This window comes from Ostrinia nubilalis, chromosome 11 (assembly GCF_963855985.1).
Source record: "Ostrinia nubilalis chromosome 11, ilOstNubi1.1, whole genome shotgun sequence".
NCBI classification, from domain to species: domain Eukaryota; kingdom Metazoa; phylum Arthropoda; class Insecta; order Lepidoptera; family Crambidae; genus Ostrinia; species Ostrinia nubilalis.
This window is the reverse complement of record NC_087098.1, coordinates 6,438,433-6,456,780: the sequence shown is the minus strand read 5'-3', so window position 1 is coordinate 6,456,780 and position 18,348 is coordinate 6,438,433. Positions and strand designations below refer to the sequence as shown.

The 18,348-nt window shown below is 35.7% G+C and overlaps 2 protein-coding genes across 2 annotated transcripts in view; one reads left to right on the top strand and one right to left on the bottom strand.

Annotated features, from left to right (window-relative positions):
• Window positions 1-18,348, bottom strand: part of LOC135076116 (trace amine-associated receptor 8b) — a 69,343-nt gene that overhangs the window by 19,978 nt on the left and 31,017 nt on the right. The window lies entirely within an intron of this gene.
• LOC135075975 (uncharacterized) lies at window positions 15,894-16,835 on the top strand. Its single transcript, XM_063970422.1, has one exon. The coding sequence runs from the start codon at window positions 15,894-15,896 to the stop codon at window positions 16,833-16,835; it is 942 nt and encodes a 313-aa protein (XP_063826492.1).

Sequence of the window (18,348 nt, the reverse complement as noted above, 5' to 3'; positions counted from 1 at the left end):
TTAGGTGGCGATTGTTAACAAATTTATTTAACGCATGTTACGCAGCTGTATAATTCTTGGGAAATGTTTAATTCTGTATTCGTTTTTTTAAAGAAAAAGCGATCTGGCCAATCCCCAATTGGATAGAATCAACCTTATAGTCTCATATGAAAAAACATTGTCTGATAATTATAAAGTCATACACCCAGAGTCGTAAGTATGTTTTTGAAGCGACATAATGAACAAATTCGTATAAAATTGGAATATTTTATTTTCACGTACCTTATATGTTGGCAGTAGTGAAATAAAGGCACTATTCATTATTCTTCGAAGACTTACAATCGAATCTGTTGTTGGTAATTGATCAATGCATTTACCCAAAATAATCAGGGCCCATCTTATTCCTACATTCACTACAATTCCCTAATCATTACGGTAATTTACGGCAACAAATCACACATCGGGTACAACCATGTTTTCTTCACTAGATATAGTGGGCCGTAGATTAGATTTGTTACATTTCATCAAGCGAGGAGCAATAACTATAAGGAAAATTTCATAAAAAAACAGTCGAACGAAAACTGGGGCTTTTAGCTGAAACTGTGTTGAGTGGTTTGATACCATGCCAACCAGGGAATTGGGAAAAATGGCTGCGCTCACAATCCTTACTTTACAAGGTCTCTATGCTAAACTGGCAGCATAAATTGACTGTTAAATACTTTAGACCAAATCACGCCGAAGTTGCGAACTATAACTGACTTAATAGCGAAAACTCTGAGCAATAACCGCCATTATTTAGTTTCTTAACAATGTTTATCTGCATTACAACGCAATAAAGGAAACTTCAGAACTAAATAGGGAAGTTGCTTGGTCAGCTTATTTTTCCGTACCACACTGCTAAGTTCGGAGTTCCGCCATTTGCCTTGTATGCTTAAGTCGAAAACAACATTTGACACGGTCTGGTTGCCATGGATGGCGGCCTATCTTTTATTATCTGTAGTTCTGTTTTGTTTATATTGAAGGCACCAGATTGGGCATCTAAAATAAATCCGTTGGCTGAAAAAAATTACCTACCTACATGGAAAATACGTTTATAATGATGAGATTTTTTCCTTTATTACTTCGATCATATAAAATTTTAGAGTTAATCCATATCAGATTGTCATATTGAGCCTATAGCTACGCAAAAAGTCTAAAAAGACAATTGTAGCATCCTTCGTAACAACTTCTATCATGAAGAAGAAGGAGCAAATTGCAGTCACTTCTTTAAATTATTGTCGTAATTTGATACTGGCTATTTTTTACCAGTAAGTACTTAACTAAATTATTGAAATTAAAGGTTAAATACTATGAATATTTAGCTAAACAATTCTTGCTAACCGGGAATGTATGATTGATGGATCCACAGCAAAATCTGAAATGCCATCTAGGTTCGAGGCAATCCATCTTTTTCAGCAGCACTACGATAAAGCATATTTCATTTTGGAGTGCATTTCGACAATTCTATTAGACTTTAATAGCTGTAATATTTGTAGATTGAATAACTAATCATCTAAAGTGCGATGATCACATTGGAGATTTGTGGAATAACAAATTTTAGTGGCTAAGGCTTAAAAGCCGTTTCAGGCTTATTGCCAAAGGTCCAGAGCTCTATCGTTTTCAAAAAATGTAAGTCCATACTTTGATTCCCCATGGGTCTACGACATTAAAAATACAAAAGAATTTTCTAAGAAAATTTTAAAATTTAATGGACCCGGTGGGAAAAGACGAACAATAGAGTCGTGGGACCTTTAAGAATAAGTTAAATAATGTTTAAGATCCACCATTGACTTCAGCCAATCAACAGTGGATAATAAATTAGTCAGACGCCATAAAGTCATAAGAATTTGACTTGGCTCATCCAATTTACGCGCCTTTCGAAGCATGAAAACAAATAGTACTTGGTTTCGGAGAATGAGCAATTCAACTTCCCGACTCTCTTTTAAGTTCTGTAAAAGCATATTTCAATATCTAGCGCTTAATTTGTCACTACTGACTCAGTACTTCTCTGTATACAAAAATAAAGTTAGAACACCGATCCTGGATCGTTAGCACAGAACCAGAATTTCCACCTCACTTAGTTCTTAGAAGGCCATTCACAAGCTACTTCCAATATAACTTGGTAATGTTACCACTGAATTCAAAGGCAAAGGTTTTTTTAACGAAGTATGGAAATAACAAACATCCGCAAGGAAAAATCGTAACTTTTGTGCTTTAAATCAAGACTCCCTCTGTATTTTTATGATCCACATTTTATAAGGGTAAGCATACATTAGCAGTAGGTACGCGATATTTTATCCTCGTAGTTGGGGTACGATTTGTTTTGCATTAAGAATAAATCCACGTTTCTTTCGATTCAAAGTGGTTTTAGTTTAAGCCAGCCAGCGATGTGATTTAGCGAGTAGAGAAGATAGATAATCCCATCAAAAACAATACTTGTCAAAAAAACCAAGTCTCGCAACTCAGTTGTTCTACGGTAAAAAGTTGTGAGATCCATGTAATACCAAGTCCAGGCCAGGAAATCTTTAACGTTTTACATAAATTATTGACTTGGCCATCGCACTAAATAATTTTATTTACACGTGTTTTCATGCGATGACCAAGTCAATATATTTATGTAAAACGTTAAAGATTTCCTGGCCTGGACTTGGTATTACATGGATCTCACAACTTTATACCGTAGAACAACTGAGTTGCGAGACTTGGTTTTTTTGACAAGTATTGTTTTTGATGGGATCTCATTTCTTTTTGTATTTTGTAGACAGCAGTTATGTATCTAGAAAACTGGACCGAAATTGAAAAATTTTACTCGACTTGGCGGTTGCACTACCGTGCCCCCAAATATTTTAGTTTTTCCTTGATTCATACACCAAACACTACTTATATTCCAAATTTGAAGCTTCTAGGTCTGCTAGAAGTGCCTTAGAGTTTTGATGATCGGTGAGTCAGTGAGTCAGTGAGTCAGTCAGTGAGTGACAAAATTAAGTAACTTTGACCCGTTATAATTCTTAAACTACTGGTTCAAATTGAATGAAATTTTAAATATACCGTGTCTTTACAATGCCTGCATAGCTAATGAAAATTCAGCCTTCTAGTTTTATCCACAACGAAGTTACAGGCGGTCGAAAATGGCCTGAATTGCTTCGAGAAAAGGATGGTACGGCCGTGCCGCTTTTTTGCTCGACTTGGTGGGGGCACTGCCGTGCCCCCAGATTTGGTTTTTGATGCTTACAGAGTTGTCAATGATTATAAACATCGATAAAAAGACCCAGAATGAATTGGAATCCTTAAAAAAGATTGAGAGAGTAAAGCAAAAATACATTTTGCGTGACAATAATATTACAAGAAAGAAATAAAATGCTCTTACAATAAATTGATGTCTCACTCGGTCTCACTAATGATTTACTAGTAGAATAAATCTTTGATTTTTTTTGTAATATGTCTTCTAATAAAAATGATAAGATAAAAATAAAATGTAGAGCTTTTTCTAATGCTGAGGATTTATTTTCTAAAGTAAATAATTACACAAATTCACAATCAAGAGCGCACGTAAAACAAAACCATTCCCATTTATCTTGCAATCACTTATAACCCATAACCTACGGGGCAGAAACGAACGGGCCGAATAAATCTGAGTAAAATAGTGATATGACAACCCCGACAATCCTCGGCCTTCCCCTTCGCGCGTCGGCGGTATTTCTGACAACGTTATACCGACGGTAGAAGGAAAAAGATAAGAAACACAAAGACCGCTCACAAGTAGGGTTCCGGTTATTATTTTAGAATTTCCACGCTTATTTCTCTTTTCACCGTCGATTAAGTACCTACATGTTTTTTTAGAAAATTAATGGAAAACCTTGAGTGTTATGGTTTTTGTCTGTAGGTTAATCACAACCGGAAAAACGTGTTTTATAACTTTATTAAGAAATAAACATATTTTTAGAACGAACACATTTTATCACTGAAAATGTAACCTTAAAAGCGCTGTTACGAAGAATTACAATGACAACAAAAAATCACGCAATCCACTTGATTTAGACTTAAATATTGTATTTTGCATAGTAAAATATCTATAAAATATTGTTTTATTATACGTTACCTATTTAAAATAGTAGGTGTTATAATAATATGTTTTTTTAGCACGTGAAACTATCAATAAGCGACTCTATACGCAGTTTCGCTGTGATGAATAATGTGTATTTTAATATTATTCAACGGGACCCTAAAAATAGGACAAAACCTCCACGGTTATTGGTTACGGGAAGCAGAAAAACTTACAGAAATAGGTGTACATATTTATTGAGTCGCTATATTTCGTATTCAGGGGACGTAACAGAAACTATGGCACTCTTTCTATGTATTTACTACGCTTTGCTTACACGGATGATTTAGGTGTATACTTGGACAAAAAACGAGATTTATTTTGAAAGTTTCAGAAATGCGATACATTTATGTTCAACTTTTTCCGTCCTTCAGAATCAACACTTGTTTTAATGCTAGGTATTTAGGTTTCTGTTGTAGTTTGCCTTTCTGTCGGTGGTTTCATACCTAGATTACAGAAGGTTGTGCAGATGAGTTCTAGGAATCCTTTATGTACGAAACAATGTAATAATTAGGTATTTACATAAGTATTAGTGGAAGAACCATGATTATTTGTCAAATTGTATACTTTTGCTGCAAAAAAAAACCTTTGTCAACTACATAGGACGCTACATTGCTTGATGAGTCGTCTTCTGCCCAACACTAAAATTAAATACATATTATTATCCAAAATAAGGAAATTTTCTTTAACACACATCTTGAAGATCTGGTAAACGAGCTCTCTAATCGCGGGTCAAATAACAAAATTAAGAACCCCGAGGCCAAGAAAACCGACTTGGCACGGACTTGGCGAACAGATGCTTCAGAAGTTAAGTGTGTAATATACACGTATAGTATTTTCTCAACGAATGGTATTAGAAAAGTAAGAAATACAACGTTGCTGCCATAATACAGTGTTGCGTAACTCTCTGTTTTAAGCAGCTTTAAAAGGTGAAAAACTATTTTCATGACAAAACAGAATCTGAATTAAAAAGCATAATATTGCACACATTTTCCATAATATAAGTAAGTACGTTTTATATTTGTATCGTTTGAAGCTTGCAATATAGTCATCGCTTTGACTAGCAAACGTAAATACGTCGTAGTGCTAGTTTGAATAAATACAAGTTGAACAATTATTTGATACGGTAAGTTCCATTTAAGCTTCAATACGTACAAACGTAGGTGATTCAAATTCATCTAATAGCACTTAGGCGATTATTCGTTCAAGTCCAAAATACAGCATTCACTTCAATACCTTACATAGCTTGCACCACGTTTCACAGCGATGAAACTGACTGAACATAAGTTAGGTGTGATTTTCCACGAAAGGAAAATGACTGCCTCTAACAAGAAGTAAAGTATCGAACCTGTATCGTGGTAGACGCGATATCTCCGAATCCAAGTCACCGGCACCTGATCGAAAATCAATAACACAATTTGCATATCTCAACAACAGAAATGATATAATTTAGCGAATGTAAATTTTATTTGAGCATAGCACTGAACTGATAATGGTGATTTACACTTGGAACATCTATTTTATTGCAATATTAATGTTGGCAATAACTTTGAAGACGCTCTTCGGTATACAGCCTGTACATAAGAAACTGATGATAACGACAGTTCTTGTATTTATATTTTCAATTTGAAATTGACTTCTAGTTGTTGATTCTTTATCATCTCATCTCTACAGGGTGAAATGTAAAGCATTGGCTGGCATCCTTTTCCCATCCCTACTCTACTTAATAATAATAATAATAAAAATTCATTTATTTCCAAAATACTTGTATACATAGTTATTACCGAGTCTTCCCGGTAAGTAGTCAGAGACACTTGTATTGGGAATAACTCGCTACTTCCCATTAGGATATCTCTAATTAATTCTAGGAGTATTAGTTCACTAAGTAAGCATTTACTTTGGTATGTAAGAAAATTACAGCAGTATATTGTAATAAGTTATGGTTGATTACTGACTCTCTTTCATTGACATAGAAAGATTTACGCTTAATGATAGTATATTAAAATAAGAAAAGAATAGGATAATGCTCGTTATGTGTGGTTGTGTGTAGGAGTGTGAGTGTGAGTGTGTAAGTGTGAATGTGTAAATGTGAGTGTGAAGGTGTGAATGTGTAGTATATGTATTCGTTAAGCATGAATAATATGAACATGTTCAAATACTATGTGTCTTGTCACGAGTCTGTCCTGTATGCCCTACGGAGTGGGTTCCTTGGGATCAGTATAAATGTATGTACTGCATACAGGGATCGTAATGGTGAGTTTTACAGTCAGGTTTTAGTGGTGAAATTTGTTTAAATAATTCGTACTAGTAGGTTTTCAACCTCCTCATAATTAAGTGAATATAACCATTTAGTTAAGGTTTCCTTGCAAGTATGAGTTATCATTGGGTAAATATTCAGTAATTTATTAATTTTATTGTAAACAAAGGCAGACTGGCTCAAATATTGCCTTGTAGCAAAAACTGTACGTATTGTGGGGGCAGGCGCAACAGCATCTTTCCTTCTCTTGTGGGTAAGGTCGACATGAGTTAAAGATTTATGGCATTTCAGTACAAGGTTCAAAATATAAAGTTTCCTAATTGTAAGTAGACCGCTAGTTTGATATAATTTATCCGTAGGAAAACGGTAAGGTTTAGAATACATGACCTTGATGAGGGATCTCTGAGCTCTTTCTAATTCAAGAGCGTGGGTTTTGCCTGCACCACCCCAGATTGGGATACAATATGTAAGTACTGACTGAGCTAGGGCTATGTAGATTTTGTTGTTTAATTTATTTGTCATGACTTGTCTCAGAGACTTAAAGACCCAAGTGAGCTTTCTGGTTCTATTGATTAAGAGCTCCATGTGTGGGTACCAACTGAGTCGCTGGTCAAGTATAACACCCAGATATTTGGTTTGATTGACTTTATCTATAGGGGGACAAGTACAGTTCAAGTTACCAGGGTTTCGACAATTGTGAATTTTTATTTGAAAATTACTGTTAGGTTGTGATTTGTTAGATGGGGTAAAGCAAATATAATTAGTTTTCTGGATGTTTAATGTTAGGAGGTTATCTCTGAGCCAGTTGAATATGATATTCAAGCCCCTCTCAGTCCGTACAAGAACTTCATTCCAAGTGTTGCCAGTAAACACCACAGCAGTATCATCCGCATAGGAGAAAATCCTCCCCCCAACATCCCGGAGATTACATAACTCGTTTATATATATTAAAAAGAGTGTTGGGCCGAGGACACTTCCCTGCGGGACTCCGAAGTTGACTGTTGCTTTTTCACTGATGAAGCCGTCAATTTTTACTTCCTGGGTTCTGTCCTCCAGGTAACTTTTAAATAGTAGGAGTGGAGTGCCTCTTATTCCTATATCCTCAAGCCTGCGCACAAGAATAGGCACAGAAACGGTGTCAAAAGCCTTTTTAAGATCCAAAAAGACTGTAAGACATTTGTTGCCTCCGTCAACCTCTTTGACTATTACTGAAGTAAGATCTAAAATGGCATCTTGCGTCGAGAGACCCTTCCTAAAACCATATTGTGAGTTAGATAGAATTTTAAATTTATCAAGAAAACTAACCAATTTATTATTTAGTATTTTTTCGATGATTTTGGAGATTGAGGTAAGTACAGAGATAGGTCTGTAATTGTTTGCATCCGCTCTGTCCCCACTCTTGTGCACAGGGGTGACTACTGATCTCTTTAGTGAACTGGGGAAGACGCCCTTCTTGAAGCAAAGATTAGTGAGACTACAAATGTGTGGAACAGTAAACAATCTAGCATGCTTTAGGAAGGCCGTGCTAATATTGTCCCAGCCAGGTGAGCTACCCGAGTCTAGGTTCATGAGGACTCTTTCTACTTCCATTACATCGGTGTCCAGCAGAACAAAAGATGAAAGGTGGGTATGATTAGAAATACTATCAAGAGTACTGAAGTCTCTGTGTCTGGATTGCTTTGTAATTATGTCTGCTAGGTTTGCGCCAATACAGACGAAGAAATTGTTAACAAAGTTGACTGAGGCCTGAGGTTCGGGTTTTGTTTCTAATAGGGCTACATTATTAGTTTTTGGCGCTTTATAATTAGTGATTTCGTTGACCGTTTTCCAAAATTTACGTGGGTTATGAGTAGTTTTGTTAATTAAATCTCTATGGTATAGTCGCTTTAGTTTTTTTATCAAATTTGAACAATAATTACGAAAACGTTTATAGGTGATTTTTAAAATAATATTGTGGGGGTCTTTTTCAAGCTTCAGTTGCATTTTATTTCTGAGTTGAATGCATCTCAGTGCGCCAGCAGTTATCCAGGGCTTTAATGTCCTTTTATTATTTGAAAAGTAGATCTGCTTAGAGTTCGCTTTTATTGCAGACATAATCTTGCCAATAAGTGAGTCAGCATAATCCTCAGGATCAGTACACGTTTCTAAATAGGTATTATCGGCGGATGTAAGGGTTTTTAAGGTTCCATCAAAATCGGTAAATAATTTAGATCTAGTTAAAGGTTTACAAGCAGTAGGGTTAGATAAACTAAGTAACACCGTGTTATGATCGGTAATTGTAGTGTTAACGACAGCTACGAAAGCAGTATGAGCTTGGACATCCAGTTTCAACATAATATGATCCAGACATGAACCCTTCCTCGTAGATAGATTGTGCCCAGGCAAGATACCATGCAGAGACAGTACGTCTAAGTAACTAAGCCTATTACGACGATATTGAGGCTTTTCTTTGTCAGTTGGGAGCAGGTTTATATTAATGTCACCAACGATAGATATATTTTTATAATGGCTAATAGTTTCTAAGTGTGTGTTAAGTGAGCTAGTAAAATTATCAGCATTTAAGAAAGAGGGAGAACGGTAAATACCCAGGAAGACATAGTTATCTATCAGTATCTGGAGCCCAGTGGCATCTGAAAGGTGTAAGTCAGTAACCTTTGATAACCAGTACTTATGATACATAGTAGGTACTCGTACATTCCCTAAAGAAACAAATCCAATCCAATTTCACCCTGTATACAAAACTAAATTAAAAACTGATTAGCGTCTGAGGTAGAAGAAGCTGAAGCTGAAAGATTTTTGAAGTCATCTAAGGACACAAAATAAAATTGTACCCACAAACATATAATTTATTTTGCAAGTTGTTTCTTTTTAACTTAGTTCAATAAGGCTGGGTTGCACCATTTTATTTTAACTAAGACAAAACACCGGTTATCGTTATAGTTACGGTCAAAGTTAAGTGGTGCCTAAGATTCTTACTAAGTTAGACCTTAAGTCTTAAGGAAAACTTTTACCAAGTAATTTTTAAGATAACTAAGCCTAAGGCAAACTTAATGCCATTTTGGCATTCTTCTCTAGTTAACCTTAGGGTCAAACTGAAAATAGACATTTATTATTTTTTTTTTTTTTTTTTTTATGTGATAGGAGGCAAACGAGCAAACGGATCACCTGATGGTAAGTGATTACCGTCGCCCATAGACACCCGCAGACCCAGGGGCGTTACAGGTGCGTTGCCGGCCTAATTAGGTTTGCCATTAAATAAACTAACATTTATTAGCCATTGACTTCAGTACGAATTAATAATAAACTACATCCTATTTACGAGAGTAGTGAAAAAGTTAAATTCATTTATATATAAAAAAGCGAAAGGTCACTGATTGACTGACTCACTCACTCATCACGAAATCTCAGAAACTACAAGTGCTAGGAGTCTCAAATTTTGCATGGGGGTTTCTTTTAGAACGTAGGTGCTCACTAAGAACAAATTTTACGAAACTCCACCCCTAAGAGAGTAAAACGGGATTCACGTGCACGAAGTCGCGGGCGGCCGCTAGTCCTAAAATATAATATTCAGTGGAAATGGAACAGATTTCAGTCAAACACTCCCAGCGTAATTTATCTTGTAACGTCTTAGGGTGCAGAATTACCCTTTAAGTCGATGTTCACTGAGCGAACACCATCAGCGCTGTCAAATGTAAGAAATCAGATGCTAATAACTCAGAACCGAGTATGTATTAATCAAACAAGAACAAATTTACTCAGAACGTGATAAAGTTTATATTTCAGTGTGAAGCGATGTCTGCGATATCTTTCCACAATTTCTGAACTTACAATGTATCAATACCTACGTAAATTCTGCGAATGGATAGATACGAGTATGCGTATTTTAATTAATATAACAAAAATATGATGGAGTTATCTCTATACTAAGAAAAGATGTGTAAAACAGGTTTTCGGTGTCGAAATGGTGGAAGTGCTCCTGAAAATCAATAAATAAAAAGCTCTCTGTCTACTAGAATTTAGAGCTAAGTAGGTACTTTTTATGTTACTTGTGGTCGAATACTGAAAGGTTTCTGGATTCTGTCAATAAAAATGCTAAAAAACTAACCCGTTCTTCGTCTAAAACAGTTTTGTTACTTCTTTTGGTATCTGTAACGTGTGGATTCAATGCCGTCCATTTCTCTGTAATCGCATCGTTTGTCTCACAAAGGGAGTAGTGGCACAACGGCTAATGGTACACTTACCTACATTCGGTTGGCGTAATTGTAGTAGATGCATAATATCATATGACGGCTTTACGCTCTTATTGGAAATTGCTTGAAATTTTGCACAATCATGTCACGTTTACGTTTACGGTAATAATTGAGTAACTATAGTAGTAAATCAATGTAAAACGTTTTAACAACAGACTTAGTCTTGTGACTTTCAATGTAAAATATTGTGTATTTTATTACAGCTATGTGTGTGTATTTTATTGTGATGATACATGTTATTTGAAAGACAAGTAATCTTTAATAAAAAAATCAATGGAACTCTATTTTTGTAAATAAAGTTTCATTGAACTGTCTTAAACAGCAGTTACGCTAACTTTTATTTTTAGCTGATTTGTATTAGTGTTTCTATTACTATGTTTTAAGCTTTTCTTTCCAAATATTGCCTTGCTTGCAAAACTTGATTACGTGTACTCTGACCAACTTGCTTCTGAGATATTTTGTTGAAAGAATATCGAAAATTAGCTTCTAGTGGAGCCTGGAAACTCGACGCTAGTCCCGGCCAGAATTATGTTTCGCTACAACTGACATTTTTACTAGACTTGAAATGTTTACTGCTTCTTGAAACGTGTTATTTTACTGAGCATACAAGGGATTATAAATCGTTTAAGGAAATCAGAAGCATTGAGGGAATATTCAACTGAGTGGATATAGCAACAGCTTCAAATCCTATTAAGTTTCGAAAAAGTAACTTAAAAGAGAAAAATGTAATATTTTTGGGGTTCGTTTTATGTAAATTTTTTTCTGATAAAATCCGGTAATAGTCAATAAGGCACTCGTTAATACTTGGAAATTTATTGAGACATCTGAAACTCTAAATTTGGTAAAATCAATTGGAATGGATAATCTGGGGCAATTTGTAAGCTACTCAAGCAGATCGTTTCGGTTCACTCGAATGAAAATATAAACGACTTAATATTTATCGTTTCAATATCTTGAAGCCTTAGATCTGATTCATTAATAAGTTTATCTTTTGTATTTTTTTTACCTCTGTAAGTAAAAGAGTTACTTTAAAATCGTGCCAAGTAATATCATTTATACGGAAAACAATATGTACAGTTATTTCAATACTTTTAAAAATACTGTAAAATATTCACATCGTCAAACCTGTCATAATACAGAAGTACCTAACCGTTTAAAGACGCGTCATCCAATCTTATTGTACCTACATCAATATACCGTCCATCAACAGATGGCTCTAGTTTACTAATGGAGGCCGATTGTAGAATACCAGCTGAATGTAACGGCCTAATGGGACTACTTCAGCTAAATGGCGTTTGCAGACGCGGATTCGGTTGTTCAGTCAACCGTGTTGTACCCGATTAGGGTAAGTGTTAGATTTTCAAGCTTTGGAGACATTGCTTTGAAGGTTAGTTTTATTCCTATTTTGAAAAAATATTGATTTACACTATTTAAATCGAGGCTACTTTGATAGGTAAAATAAATCCAGCGTTTTTTACATCCAACTGTCAATTCTGTACGTCGTTTTTTCTTATAGGCATTCAAATATTGTCAATAAGACCTAAGTATTTTATTTTATTTGATACAATTTCCATCCACAAACAATGCGTAATCTACATAAAGATCTTGAAAACAAAACACAAAGCATCTAATGGATTCACGTGCTTGAACTTAAAATGTCTAGACTGGAATCTCTTGAAAATATTTGTCCATTAGGAAGGCATGTCTCTATTGAAGTAAAATTTCAACATAAATCAAGCAGTAATTGGTTTTCACGGCTCTTTTACCTGTGATGTTAAATTAATGGTTTGCGACAAATTTAATTTCACGCGAACGAAGCCGTGGACAAAAAAGCAAGTAATTTCATAAATTTGTTTGTACTTCACTTTCTACTTTTAACCCGTGTGTATCTTAAATTTTTCCGCTGAGGAAACTAGCAGTATGAGGTCTAAATGATGTTATTTCCTCAGACCGATCACACGAAAACTAACTTGTGCATCATAACTTTGCCGATACTTGCTTGAATGTTATTCGAGCGACTTTGTTTCCGATCTGTCTACCTGAGTGCTTTAAACATACCGACATACTTGTATCTGTTCACATAGCTTGATATCGCTTTTGAAGTGAAGTTCTCAGTGAAAACAATAACTATTCATGTGCATGTTACCGAGAACAGACTGCTTTCAGGAGTATGTTCTATTAACGTTATTAATAAAGTGAATTGAACACTTACCGTAAATATTTTAAGCAAATGAATCTTAAAATAGTCATCTCTTCTTGGTCTTAGCCTCGTACATTTTTAATTCTAAAATCCAAAGTTTGTACAGTTACGGAGAAATAAAGTTTATAGGTAGGTACATTTTTCCAGAAACATTCCAACAGCTCCTTAAATTCCCTAAGGAACCGAAAAAATATGTTACATTAACTTGGTATAAATCCAAAAGCGAAGTCAATTGTATTTCTTTTCCTGAAGGAAAAACTTAAAATGTGAAGTTAACAATTGGCACGCACGTCACGTATTACTGTGTCGGGAATTTTTGCATCTCCGCGGAAGACGAGGCGTAGGCATAATTGTTTAAGCAATAAAGCCATTTCATCGTTTTCTGGTTTAATTTTCCAAGTCAAAGTTTATCGCGCGAAAAAGTTTCTAATTACAAGACAAAAGCAGAACAAAGTTTGTACACTTTTTGTGAATATTTGAAACATTTTTAATGTTTCATGCTAAGTATTGAACGAACGATAAGTTTACCAATCACTCTTTTATTTTCTTAGTAGGTTGTACACTTTATAACTTAACTACTGAGAAAGTCCAGTCAAAGTTAGTCCTTACTTAGCAAACTCGCAGAGTCCATACAAGTGTAGCGTAGTTTTTATCAATACTCGCGGAAAACGTTCTGAAAACTCTATTTTTGCTCTCCAACCTTTTCATAGCAAATCTATTAATTAATTTATAGACAATTTTATATGAATGCCTTTCCACATGTCGAGCAATTCGAGATACAAGCTTATATAATAGTTTTTCAAAATAATAATGAGACCGAGGAACGCATTACCTACATTAATACATTTTCTCAAATAGCTTGAGATCTAAGAGTAACCTAATTATTGATGCCACCATCTTCGATTACGCGCATCACTGTTTATTATGATAGTACGTTTAGGGTTGTCGTTACATTGTCATGATTTAACAGTCATATGAGTAAAGACTATAATAAAATGATGAGATTAATGGTACTGGTACCTACCTTATGTTGTAAAATTACATCTTCAGAATGAAAATACTTGGTACAATGTCCCTATCATTGAATTAAAACAATTTTTTATGCTTTGATATTAAATAGTTTTGATCAGAAGACAACCACATAATAAAGATATTCTGAGTATTATTCAACTCATAGGGGTGAAGCCGCTGCGGCAGTGCCACCACAACTGTGTTTAGATAATAGTGACTGAGTTTCTTGCGCTGATTCTTCTCAGCACTGGCCCATTTATTGTCCCGAAGCAGTGGTAGGGTTAATATTGGGACGTATAAAAGTGCTTTTTAAAAGCTTATTTGCAAAAAATAAATGAGTTTTATGAGTTTTTTATAAAGGCGTCGACGCATTGATTCGACTTACTACTTCTAAGTACTACTATTATTTAATCTCTGCTTAAATATCGTTGTTGCTTTACAATATCTTTAGTTCCATATCAGTTAAAATGATCTGATCTTGTTTTGATTCAAATGTGTCATCCCTATATTTCGTACTGTCGCGAGTTGCAATGTATAGCGTCTCAGGAATCTTGTGGTGACAGATAACGTGTCCAAACAATGTTCCAATTGTGTCTGCCATTATCTACAATGCTCAATAGCGAACGGGTGACACATCCATTGATGTACTCGTACATTTTGTTGTATAGTATTGATTGATCGTCAGTAGTTGATAGTGGAATTATTGATTTTAGTGTCAAATTCTGGCAACCTCGAAATACAAATAACGATACTGATAAGTACTTTACTACTAAAATACCTAAATTACGAGCTTTTTGTTGGCTTGTTTTAGTTTTGGATAGCATTAAAACTTGTTTTATATACTCGTACCTACTCATACTAGGAATTCTCGTAGGTAAACGTATTTTTCAAGAGGGATTATTTTGTCCAGTCGGCATACAAATTACAAAAATAGACATTCAATTATTTTGAAAAAGCAAATGCTGGATGGACAGGTAAATTAAAGACACATCAAATAGAAATAGGAAGCCGCACTAACTAATTGATATAAGGGATCTCAGAGCGGTAAGTGAATTAAACGGTTCATTTGTAAGGACCCATATCTCGATAAATCAGACATATTCCAGTAATTGGTACAAGGGTTCTAATTGCAAATTCACAGCGGGACATCTCTGCCCGTTACATCGATAGTCCTGCGGGAATGGTCAGAAATAAGTTATGACGTGTAATTGTATGGGATTGTCCGGATTGTCTAATAGTTGCGCTTCCCAAAATAGAGATGTCCATTTGATTTGAAATGTTTTTCGTATCGAAGTGTGTACAGATAGGTCACGATCTCTTTTTATGTGCTTGCCTGGTATGCTTTAGCTACTTCGTTTGGTTTCAGCCAAATGCTACTACTACTGGACCTCCTCAAAATGATTTCCATAACGACCGATCCTGTGCAAATCCCACAAACACTTTCCTTACTTCGGAAATCGAACTTGTTGCAGCTGGTATTGTGAATGCTATTCACTGGTGCATGATGATGATGCATTTCTTTATTGATTGGCACTCAACAAAGACTCCGTAAAGGCACATGTTTGTTTGATTCTTACATTTCGTACCCACATGCATCCGATACCCGTTACACAGAAAGTTCGGCAAAAAACTTGCAGGTTTTGTGAATTGTGTTCGCTGCTTGTTCAGCGGAGAAAAACAACAGACCGGCACAGAGGGCAAACCACTCCATTAATTCCGATAACGTAGTCCTGGATGTTTCAATTCATTGAGTAAGCGATCAGCGTTGAGCAGCAAATAAAAACTAGATAAAAGCTGCTTTAGCTGCTCAACATGCAAGGATTTTTCTGCTTAGCACAGAGATAAAATTGTAGATAATGCTTTATGGCATTACGATCGCTTTAAGTACCATACTCGTATGTGGCATTAAATAAGTAGCATACACTAAAAGAAAAATATGATTATGTAAATAAGTTGGTAACTGTTTGTAGTTTGATTGGGAAATTGTTGACTAGAAAAATATTTTACGAGAATAAAAAACATGCTTCTTCATCATGAGTCATCTGTGGGTTCATCATGGGTTGTGATACAATGCAGCCTAGGTACATGTTTAGCAAGGATTTTAAAGTGTCTATACCAACAAGGGAAGACTGGAAAAGAGGACCAAAACGTCAACAAGACAGCCTGATCTGGTATACTGATGGCTCCAAGATGAACTCAGGAACAGGAGCGGGCGTCTACTCCAAACAATCTGAGCACAGTGAAAGCTTAGGGAGGTTTGCAACAGTGTTTCAAGCTGAAACCTATGCTATAATCATGTGCGCAGTAAGGAATATAGAACAGGCGCATAAAAAGCGTGACATTTACATATTAAGTGACAGTCAGGCAGCACTCAAAGCCATTGCCTCAGTGAGGGTTGGATCCAGACTCGTTTTGGAGGCAATCTTGGCACTGAATAAACTTGGAAGGCACAACAGGGTGACCCTCATGTGGGTACCTGGACATACTGGAATCGAAGGCAATGGGAGAGCCGACAGTCTAGCGAGACAAGGGTCAGAGGCGGCACCTATTGGGCCAGAGCCGATAGTGCCCTTATCTATAAGCACTGTACACATGGCCATGAGGCAATATACATCCAGGAAGCACAGAGCTGAATGGGAAAGCTCCAACGGCATGAGCCACTCCAAACTATTCCTAGTTGGAAACACAAGATCATGGGAAAAGCTCATACTCAATGGAAACAGAAGGCAAGCCCGAGTGATCACGGGTGCGCTAACAGGACACTACACTACAAACCACATGCTCCACAAAATGGGCCTAACTACGGATGACAGCTGTCGAGCATGTGGAGAACATGCGGAGTCCATGAAACACCTACTCTGCGAATGTGACGCGCTAGCCAGAACTAGAATGGGTCTCCTGGGGTCGGCTTATCCGACACCAGAAGAATATAGGTCCTTCTCACCCAAGCACTTGATCCACTATATGGATAGGATCTTTGTGGATGAGGGGGGATAAAGGTATAGGGAAGCACAAAAGATCCCAATGGGTCGACGTGCACTGCGCCCATGCGCGGCCCTAAAATAAGATAAGATAAGATGAGTCATCTTGTCAAAACCTTGCCTTTTGCTATATTGTTACATATAGTTGATAACAGATTATATTTTTGGACAATGTATTAGGAACATGATTTCGTAAAAACTCTCCAATCAATATTAACATCAGAATTAAAACTTCTCAAGGCAAGCGAGATCATAAATCCCTCGATGGGACGTTTTGGTAATTTTGACGAAAAATGTTTTTGCTGCTCAAGAGAATTGCCTTAAAGTTAACAGGATGAAAGTTCCACGGAAGAAGTCCTGATTAAGCATCTACATTAATCCAGGGACAAACTCAATTTGCTTTACTCAAGGGGTTTGTCGCGATGAAAATAGGGTACTTCAAAACTTACATTTTTGTTTTATCAAGATTTTGAACGGACAAAAACATCAGACTGTGTACTTTTTGATGCAAAAAAGACCTTATTAGGATCTTTTAAGATGTCACAATGTATGCCGTATAGTCACTAGAAGGTTAACCTGCACAATATTTCGAATTCAAACACAACGTCTCAACTATCTTGCTGAACTTTCAGCTGGAGATAAAAAAAAAACTATAATGTGCATAATTTTGACTTATTTGATGTTTTTATGGTATGTTGAAATACTCTACACTTAATTAAATACAACTAAGGCTACTGTAATCGTACCAAATAATTGGATAATAAGCCATACATAGCACATACTCTCTCGCGAGTTTATATCCCCGTTCATGAATACAAATATGCCAAATGATATCTGGGCCGCATAATATGCTCCATACAATATTAATACTCATTTATTTTAATGGATCCTTCTTTACATTCCTATTGACGAAGGTGATTCCAATATACGAATTCTTTTGAATAAAATCAAGAATAATAATACGCATGTGATAAAATCCTTTGTTGAAAATAATCCTAAGAAAACTTTATATTATTATTATTACAGCATGTCTTTATTTTTAGGGATGATTAATGGTGATTACATGATTATCTTTAATCTAGAAATCTATAAGTTGAGGGAGATAGTGGCTTGAAAGGCTATTTAACTAGTAATTGATTTGAATAATATTGATTAGTGCTTATCGATTCACATTCATACTCGTAATAACTTTACAATTTATTTTATTCAATAATATTTTTTAATATTTTGTAGATGTCTTTGTGACCCAGGCCAGTACCTCTATTACGAAAAACTTTCGAGTTCGTTTCGTTGCGTATTCAAAGTGTCATCGAAAAATTTTGTATGAAAAATTAAACAGCGCCCCCTAGGGCGGCTATAATATAGGGGGCGCTGTTTAATTTTTCGTACAAAATTTTTCGATGACACTTTGAATACGCAACGAAACGAACTCGAAAGTTTTTCGTAATAGAGGTACAGTTATTATTATTCGAGGTAATGAGTTGTTGGTACGAGTATTTATTTACCTATCCACGAACTGCTCTGTGAGT

Bases quoted from the DNA above. Each gene is read 5' to 3' on its own strand.
- LOC135075975 (XM_063970422.1), top strand. From the start codon at position 15,894: ATGGGTTGTGATACAATGCAGCCTAGGTACATGTTTAGCAAGGATTTT.